At 32.0% G+C, this 10,481-nt stretch overlaps 1 protein-coding gene across 1 annotated transcript; it reads left to right on the top strand.

Moving 5' to 3' along the window:
• The first annotated feature begins 6,882 nt into the window (after window positions 1-6,882).
• Window positions 6,883-9,700, top strand: LOC145595744 (FCS-Like Zinc finger 10-like). Its single transcript, XM_081652163.1, has 3 exons — window positions 6,883-7,272; window positions 7,847-8,976; window positions 9,079-9,700. The coding sequence occupies exons 2-3, from the start codon at window positions 7,862-7,864 to the stop codon at window positions 9,221-9,223; spliced, it is 1,260 nt and encodes a 419-aa protein (XP_081508289.1). The 5' UTR covers window positions 6,883-7,272; window positions 7,847-7,861; the 3' UTR covers window positions 9,224-9,700.
• Window positions 9,701-10,481: the final 781 nt, after the last annotated feature.

The following is a 10,481-nucleotide window of genomic DNA, read 5'->3' as shown; positions in this document are numbered from 1 at the left end:
AAAATACTTTATTAGGTAGTACTACTAGAGAAAGGATGAACCCATTATGGCTTAATGTCCCTTCATTGCAATTTTTATTTTTCTTAAATGAAAAATATACTAAAATTAGGGGAGTTTTCTCTCAAGAGTAATCCCTACCTTATCAAATATCGAAAGGAGAAAAAAAAAAAAAATCGGAGTAAGAATGGATCTATATCTTAATGTAATCGTATTTGACAAAACCCGCCAGCGTGGCTTCTAAAAATATTGTTATGGAACCTTTATGCAATGTAATAACATGAAATTAAATAATTATGAAGTATATATCGATCTCCTGCAATTATTGACATGAACTTGAAAAAATGTGATCAAACACGAACTTGGAATAATGTAATCAAATAGAAAAAATCAGTCTCAGTTGATACGTTTAAGGTATAAGTTTAATTTTTAAAATAATTTTAGTTATTAAATAAGACTTTTTTTTTTTTTTTTTGAAACCACTTATTAAATAAGACTTAAGTTGAAAATTATACATTACGAAGTATGAAACTCTACATACATGTTACAATAATAGTATAACATCTCGAGAAAGTATTGCCTTTTCAATTATAATGCATTATTGTGCTCAGTGCTCTCCTTCTAGCTAGATTATATAACTCAAAAGCTCTTGCTTAATTAATCTCATTGTGATTAATATATAGAAGAATCGATTACTTAACTAAGCATGCATAGACTAGTACATATATCATCGTGATGTGGGAGAAACTAAGAAGTATGGAGAGTAATATAAATTATAAGCTTATATGGAACAATGCATAAACCATGCCTCAAGCAAACAAACATTATATTAGACGTAAATTCAAATCATACTAATAAATAATTTGATAGCTTGCTTAAATAATTGAATGTACTAAAATTATGTTCTCCTTAACTTATTGTATTGTTGCTTAATTTAGATTTTCTTTGTTTGTTTTTTTATATTTTTTTTATTTGCAAGACTCTACATGCTATGTAGATCTTGTTGAATTCAATTCATGTGTTTGATGCAAGGTTACCATGCTGAAACCAATCGATGTCAGTGTTCTTTTTAGGGGTGAAAAAGTGGCAAATTTTGATTTGTTATAGGTAGGAGGTCATATTTTTCCCAAATTGAATATATGTTGAAGTGATGATAAGTTGCAATGATAGAGAGTCTAGAGCAAGAATCGATAGACAAGAGCTATGGATTAATTAAGAAGAAAACCAACTCTAATGTTCGAAACCTCCAATAGCCATGCACATTACTTAAGGTATGTTCTCTTACGTTGAAATTCAGTTTAGTTCACTTCAGCTCAGTTCAGTTCAATTCAGTTCAGCTCCTAATTTCCTTCTCTTATAAAATATTCATTTCAGTTCAGTTCAGTTCAGTTCAGCTGAGTTCAGTCAATGAGAACATGCCCTTAGTGCTATTTTTCGTTTTATCTTTTGATAGACAAATATCTATATAAGACAATTTAGCATTAGAGGGTCGACAATTTTATTTCATACTTAAGTTAGACAAATTTGTTTTTAGTAGAAGATAAATTTAATAATCAACTAGTAGTGTGTGCTATTTAACACTAATTAATTAAATTCATCAAAGCCTTTCATAAAATATATATCTATAAATATTACTAAAGTAACAACCGCTGACGTCATCACTACTTACGTGTCACTCTTTCATTTAATTTTTTTCCCGCCAAAATGCAAGGATGATGTCAATTTTCTTTTTCCATTTTGAGCTACCCTATTTAACTTTTTTAAAATTAAATTCAAATTGAATTTTAAATTTTAGGTTTTCTACGCATATTATGCTATTTTATTATTTACAAGTATTTGTTAAAAATAGCTAATAATAACTACGTACTTTAATCAATTCTTCCTAATTAAATATGAAAATAATGGATTTTTGAAAATTGTATTTTCATACTTCGTATATAATTAGAAAGTACTACAGAGAATGTAGTTGTTTTCACTCAACATGTGCTAAAGAGTCTATAATTCATTTCTTATTTTAAAACCGTGCATCGCACGGGGCTAACCTAGTATGTATATAATATATATATATATATATATATATATATATATATATATATATATATATATATATTCTTCAAAGAAATTTTCACAATACTCATCATATGCACTCGATACATGCAAGTGATGCTACAATTAATTTATTTGTTATATCATTGTAGTATATACAAAGTACTCGTATATGGTAACACCGTAATATATATCCTAGCTTCTCAAGTACACTTTGCATAATTTACCCTTTTTTTCAACGGCTATTTCACCAAATGCCACCGAGCAATTTAAAAATTCACCAAATGCCATCGGACTTTTCAGAATTCACCAAATGCCACCGAGTTTTTAAAAAATTCATAGAGTGCGTGCCATTAATGACTAACGACTGTTAACTCCGTTAGTCATTTAGGATAATTATGCCACGTGGCATATTCTTATTGGTTCATTTTATTATTATTATATTTATTAAAAAATTAAAATAAAAAAAAAACCTTAACCCCAGCCACTCCCACCGCACCACCGTCCTAACGCCAGCCCAACCCCTTGCTCCCACCCCCACCGGCGACCAGACCAACATTCGCTTCAGCGTCGGCGGCGACCCTTCCCCCTGATCATATGCCTTCGCCACCCTCTCCTTCTCAGAACCACCTTCCCCCACCCTAAAACCCCTCCCTCCACTTTTAAAACACCATTCTCCCCTCCCACCGTCGTCCAGCCCCATCACCTATGTCGCCATGTCGGCGAAGCTAATTCACCCATCCCCCTACAATCTCCATCAACTTTCCCCCCCTTAAACCACCATCCCCGACACACTAAAACCCCAAAATTGAAATATTCAAAATCGTAACCCTAATGTGATTTTAAGGTTTTCAATTTTGAGGTTTAAGTGAGGTGGTTCAGGGGGTGGAGATGGGAAGGGGAGGGGGCGGTTTGGATTCGCCGTAGCGGGGAGTGGAGGGGGGTTTGGTCATCCGGCGGTGGGGAGGGGAATTGAGGGATTTTCGATGGAAAAAGAGAAGGTTGCGAATTGCGGGAAGGGTGGCTGGGTTGCGTCGTCGGCGCGGGCTGGCTAAGCTGGGTCGCCGGCGTGGTTGTTTAGGGCTGGGTCGCCACGGTGGGGATAGGGTGGTGGCACTGTGGCAGTGACGACAAACGGTGGTTGGGGCTGGGTCATGGTGGGGTTTTTTTTTTTTTTTTTTAAGTTTTTTATTAAGTTATTAATTTACTAATTTAATAATCAACCAATCATAAGCCACCACGTGACATAATTAGCCTAAATGACTAACGGAGTTAACTGCCGTTAGTCATTAATGGCACTCGGTGAATTTTTTAAAAACTCGGTGGCATTTGGTGAATTCTGAAAAGTCCGATGGCATTTGGTGAATTTTTAAATTGTTTAGTGGCATTTGATGAAATTGCCGTTTTTCAATTAATATTAATGCTACTATTCTATTTTTTGAATCCCCTTATTTGTTATATCATTGTAGTATATACAAAGTACTCATATATGGTAAATTGGTAACACCGTAATATATATCCTAGCTTCTCAAGTACACTTTGCATAATTTACCTTTTTTTTCAATTAATATTAATGCTATTATTCTATTTTTTTGAATCCCCTTATAAAAATGATCTCTTAAGTATCAAAAGGATAATTCTAACACGGTATTGAAATTTAAAATGATCATATATAAAAAATAGTACAAGTAGCTCAAAATAGTGCACATATTATAATCCACACGGTGGACGGTGTGGCAATGCACAATATAATTTTAGTTAAGAAATTTTGAGTTACTTTGGATGAGATTAATTTATACAAGTAATTTATTTTGATCCCAATTTATATTAATTAAATAAAATTAAACCTTAATTATTACAATTAAATAAAAGGGAATGTAATTGACAGAAATCTAGCTAGTCGTAATAATAATCTTGAAATATGCTTAAAAAAGAAAGCCCCATTATCTAGAATTAATGATTTAATATCTTTATTAAAGCCAAAAAGAGTCATAAAGTGGGAATTGGAATTACAATATTTTAAGTTAACTCACGGATTAATGACTTGTTTAATTTATTATGACTGACACCATGGTTAAAACACTCTAACGTCTGGTTTGTCAGTGTCATAAAAAATAAATACAAATAAATAAATTAAGCAGGCCTTAACTTGTCGTTTTCTGGTGATTGATCGTTCAACTAGTAAAAAAAGAAAGTAATCTTATAAAACAAGAAATATGAAGGAAAAGTAACTTCTGTACTAGCTACACCGTATATAAGTAAATACTACGTAGGTTATTTTTTTTTTTTTTTTTTTTTTTTTTATTATTATTATATTATTCCATTTTAATCATATGAAAATTTGCTAAATAAATGTGGGAAAGAAAGTAAAAAACAAAAAAAAGTAAGGTGAGGATAAAATGAATAAATAATACTTCGTATGATCGAGAGTAAAAGGTGGATAAATGAGAGTATGAGATGGTTAAATGTACAGGTACGAAATATTTGTTAAAAATGAATAAAAGTTAACGTGATTAGAATAAGAAAAAAAAACATTTTTATAGCATGAAACAATGTTAGTAAAATTATTGTTTAAAAAAAAAAAAAAGATACTTGTAGTAAAATTATCAATTGCTCATGTAGTTTTTAAAAAAAATTAAAGTTTAATACTCTCTATATGCATGTATTCTTTTGAGTTAATGAACAATATAAATATAATTAATTATTAAAGATAACATTTTTAATTTACATACACTAATTGGTATTTCCTTAATTAATTTGTATCCTTGGTGATTGTAGATAGTTAGGAGGGCTATCTTAATATGATGAAATCACACTTGATAATAGTTAAACCTAGCCTTTAGTTAAATCAGACATTCTGATTAGGTCAAAAACATTTAAATCGACCAAACCAGCTAGACCTTAAACAATTCATATTAGAATACTTAAAGTAAGGTGAAGAAAGCAAGCAAAGCTTCCAAATAAGGCATTGAATAATTGTTTTATTTTTTCTTTATCCATATTATTAGTATAATAAAATAAACCTAATAAAACAATCTAGTCTGATTTTTGATCTACGGGTAGAAATTATTTGAATCTTGAAAATTTTAAATTTAAAGTTTCAAACAAGTCTATACAGTACATAAGTGTTTGGATATGTGAATACTCCATCTCAATTATATTACAAGATGCATGATAGTTGAATAAATAAAACATCAACATATAAATTTCTCATTAGTGAACACAATATATACATTTGGTGTACTACTTTTATGATTCGCTTTCTATGAAGTTGTTATGTTAAAAGGATGAAATGCTACGATAGCATGCAAGATGACACATCTCAATACTTTCAACCCTCTACGTAAAATCAGGAATATAAAGTTTGAAACTTACGTTGTTGAAATAAACAATAATCTCATTAGACGCAACAAAATGTGAAGATATAGACAAGTCATTAAAGAAATTCACCCGACAAAAAACAATAATCTTTAGTGATGTTTTTCTTCAAAAAAGATTTATAAATGTTTTTTTATTTTTGATAATACTAACTTAAAACTTTCACAATCGATATATATACAAGTTATAGAAATTACAGCCAACCTTGAATTCCATATTTGGCAACCAATAAAAATTATTCAATATTACCTTATCCATCCTAAAAAATTTCAAATAAATACTTTTCTTTAGAGTTGAAGGACAATCCTTACAAATAATCCAATCTTTGAACCTGTTCTCATTGACTGAACTCAGCTAAACTGAACTGAACTGAACTGAACTGAACTGAGTTGAACTGGACTGAACTAAAATGAATATTTTATAAGAGAAGGAAACTAGGAGCTGAACTGAACTGAAATGAACTGTGCTGAACTGAACTGAGCTGAACTGAACTGAACTGAGCTGAACTGAACTGAACTGAACTTCAACGTAAGAGAACAGACACTTTATTTGACACAAGACATGATAGTTGAAGAATTATGATTTTGATAACATGAAATCATACAATACCTTATTATATTATACTACCTATATGTTTAGTGTACTCCATTATTGCATAATTACATTATTTTGAAGCTGAGTTGTTAAGGTAGCATAAAAGTTGACACGTTTCGATCATATACGGAAAATTAATCATGTTAAATGTAAACTTATAAAGAAAGAAGCGATCTCGATGAGATCATATTGTGAAGATATAGTCAATTAAGTCCTTAAAGATCGATATTACTAGGACAAACAATCACAATACATACTACAAGTCTACAATTGACCATGAATTTCATAATTGACAGCCTAAGAGAATTAAAAGTTGTACAATACTTCCCCATCCATAATTAACATTTAAAAATATACGAGTACATTTTTTTAGTACATTACAATAAAATCAAAGTACGAGTACAAGATTTGTGATATCCCTTAAATTTCACAAATATGTACATTACTCACAGGCCACAATTAGAAACATTAATCACCACTTTCTACATTGTTGTTATCTTATATTGAAAAATGTAATATTATCCCGTTTTAACCCAAAGATTATTTCTAATTGACCTTTGTAAAAAATCATACAAATACAATAATATCGTATTTTTATTTGAAGTAGTCAATCTAATCTACAATACACAAAAGTCAAAGAAATCAGAATTCACAAAAAAGAAAAAACCAAAAAAAAAAAAAAAAAAAATCTCAAATCCTTGTTGTATAAGTGACGTGGCAAAAGGCAAGAATTTAGTATTACAATTTTATTAATTAATTAATTTTAATAAAAAAAGCACTTTCCAGAAATGATCCTGACCGTCTATGACTACAGAGTCCATCTTTCTTCTCTCCTTTAAATTCACAGTAGAGAGAGAAAAAAAGAAGAGAGAGAAAGTAAAGAAAGCAAAGAAAGAAAAGAAAAGAAAGAGTATTTCAGAAGCTCTCTTTCTCTCTCTTCACTCACTAACTATGCTTCGCTGATTTTGATGCATTTTACAGTAACAAAGAAGAACAATTAGAGAGAGAAATTAGAGAGAGAAAGAGTGGAAGACAAGTCTTTTTTTTTGACATTTTTTTTTTTGCTTCTTTTGTTCATCCTTTGTTTTTTCCCTTTTTTTTAACACCCCTTTAATTTCTTCTCCCAGAAAAATAAATTTCTCCCTCATTTTGGGTTTTTTCCTCCTAATTTTCTTGGGGTTGTTTTTTTTTTAAAACAATTTTTTGGGTTTATTTTATTATATTAAACTCAGGAAAATCAATTAATCAAATCAAAAGGTATGTACTCTTCTTTCTCTCTCTTATGATTTTGCTCACTTCACTTTAGCTCATGATTAGAGTTATAATCTTTAAATTAGCAACATTTAATCATCATTTTTGTTTGATTTTTGTTTTTTATTTGAACCCATTTGTTGTATTTAGTGATTTTTAGTGGTACTTTGTATAATTTTTATCTTGATCGGTTGTTGAACTAATGGATGCAGTTGTATGGGTGATTTTCATGTTTTTTTTTCTAGAATTTTTGGGAATATTGAAATTTTTTTTCTGAAAATAATTAGTACCTTGGAAAATGTGATAATCTGGGCAACAAATTCAATGATCTATTTTGTTCTTCATTATGGGTTTTCATCTAATTTTATCTGCATTTGCTTGATTTTTTCTGGGTTTCTAATAATTTTTCCTCTTATTTTGAGTTCCTAGATTTGCATGTTATTTTCCCCCCCTTTTATGCTGTTTTTAATTTTTTTTGAAATTTTATTTTTTCTGGGTTTGATGATATATGTATTGTTTAAGACAAATTATGAATTTTCTACCCAATTGTTGATATGATTTTCTGTGAATTATTATACAGATTTTGGAAATTTATATGATAATGTTGAAGAAGAGGAGTAGATCAATTCAGCAAGAACAACAAATAATGGGGGGTCAAATAACATCAGATGGAGGTTCTGAAACTTGTTTACAGTCTGAAATCTTAGGGCAAAGACAAAAGACCAACTCTTTTTTTAATGTTCCTGGTCTATTTGTAGGATTAACCCCAAAAGTTGCTTCAGATTGTGATTCAGTTAGAAGCCCAACTTCACCTCTTGATTTTAAGCTGTTCTGTAATTTGGGCACTTGTTTTAGGTTCCCTAAATCCTCTTTAGAAGTGCACCAAAAGTGTTGGGAATGTCACAAAGTTGGACTTGGAAGCATTGTGGATTCACTTGATGATGATGACAGGAACTTAACTGAGAAGGATAAAGATATGCCTTCATCTAATAGTAAGACTATACTGTTTGGGTCTCAGATTAGGAGTAAAGGAGCCCCAAACTCGCCCACCAACCGTGTCGATTTTTGTGAGTCGTCGCCTAAGTCGTTGCCAAAAAACTATGCAATTTTCCCCCATGCTAGGTTGATGAAGCCTTCTAATCTTCAGAAGGGTAGCTCTGATGTTTTATTTGAGATTGGAGGGGACCCTTTAGAGTCTGACCCTTTTGGGAAGATCCAGTCTTTTTCTTTGGATTCTAAGAGGCTAGGGTCGGAGATGTATAGGGTGAAGTCTCGTAATGTAGAGTCGAGGACCAAGCGTTCTTGTTTTGAGAACGAGACAATGGAGAAGAGTTTGAGTTTTGACTGGATTGGAGGAGGTCTGGGTGCCGAGAATAAGCTGACTACAGGTCCAATGGCGATTCCTTCTTGCAATGAGATGGCTCGATCTCTTACCCCTGAAGAGATTGAGCTCTCAGAGGACTATACATGTGTGATTTCACATGGTCCCAATCCCAAAACTACTCATATTTTTGGTGACTTTGTTTTGAAAAGTCACCCCAATGAAACTGATCCTGAAAATAAGAAAGAAAGTTTAGAGACCAAAATGCCTTCTATGGAAAACTGTTTGCAGATATCTGCACCATCACCATACCCTTCGAACGATTTTTTGAGCTGCTGCTACTTTTGCAAGAAGAAGCTGGAAGAGGGTAAAGACATATATATGTATAGGTTCGTCCAGAGTACCTTACTTTCAGTTAACCTTCTAGTTGTTGAGTTGTGATTATCCTGCCATTGCAGCATCTCTAAACTTTGTGTTTAACCTTGTTGCAGAGGTGAGAAAGCTTTCTGCAGCTGGGATTGCCGTTTGGAGGAGATCTCCAATGAGGAAGAGCAAGAGAAATCTATCACCGGAGATTCTCCCCAGGCGGAAAATGGTGACGACGTTTTTGAGAAAAGCATGTTCGTTGCTATATAGAGAAATTATTAATTGCTTTCCTTGAAGTCATTATGCCCATGATTGATGAAACTGCCAATGTTTGATCATCTGATAATAAAGAGCTGTGTCTTTTGTATATCCATAAGCAGCCTCGGGTGTTCACTGTATGGCGTGTTAGTAGAACCTTTTAATGCAATTCATCTCTCATGGTTCTAATGACTTTTGGATAGCTAATCGGCTAGATCCTATAATTTTGACCGTAGTTATAAAAGCCGGGAATGGCTTCTTTTGCCATTTCTGCTTATATCTTCTCCTGGCTTCTCCAGGAACTGTGAAAAACCCAAAAAAAAGAAGTGTTTTTTTGTTCCTTCTTTTTTATTCACCATTTTGAAAGGAGTTGATGTATAAGCCTCCCATATGGACAAATTATTGAGAGTATTATATAGTATTTTGGATATAAACCTTGATCATTTTGCTGGATATGATTTATATATGATTACAGATTGTTGTTTGATGCACATTGTCATGAATATCATCATATCTTATATCTTTGTCTTACGGTTGAGGCCTCGTGTGAATGTCCCAGGTATTGCATATCTGCATCTTATTAGCAGAGATGCATAACATTGGACTTAAGCTAGTAAATTCAGCTGTTTTCCGAGCAGGCTTCATATCAATTCTGTTTTCAGTTTCATTTTTCTCAGTTATTACAGCTATTGGGTTCAATGTTTGCACCTTCAGATCAAAACCTTTTTCAGTTTCATTTTTCCCAGTTATTACAGCTTTTGGGTTCAATGTTTGTGTTCACGACCCTAATACTCCGATGGGTTCAATGTTTGTGTTCACGACCCTAATTCGTTGATGATCAGGTCTACTCGGTGTCTCCATTAGCATATACATGTAACGTTACGTTACACCCATTTCATTAACAATTTACCATAGCTGAAGAAAAGAAGTACTTGTAGCTTGCTAAAGACTTGATCAAAAACTGCATCAGCAAAGGGTTGTTGAGAGATTCTTATTACCCAACCCTGTATTTTTCATTAATTTCAAATCAATCTTTTTCTTGTTGTTGAATTATTTGCTTTACACTTTATTTGATACAAAAGTTGATCAAATTTAAGATTTTTCTTGGCATTTTAGTGTATGTGTTTGTTTATTTGGGACCCAGGTTTTTCTATATCTGCATAGGTGGGGGAATCAGGGTAGTACAGTTTGTCAGTTGTGAATTAATATGTATGACAGAAAATGCATACTTTCATGACCATGCAATTCATTGCAAAATCTAGGACATAAA

Source organism: Chenopodium album, chromosome 19 (assembly GCF_948465745.1).
Source record: "Chenopodium album chromosome 19, dcCheAlbu1.1, whole genome shotgun sequence".
Taxonomy (NCBI): domain Eukaryota; kingdom Viridiplantae; phylum Streptophyta; class Magnoliopsida; order Caryophyllales; family Amaranthaceae; genus Chenopodium; species Chenopodium album.
This window is presented reverse-complemented; position numbering and strand designations above follow the sequence as displayed.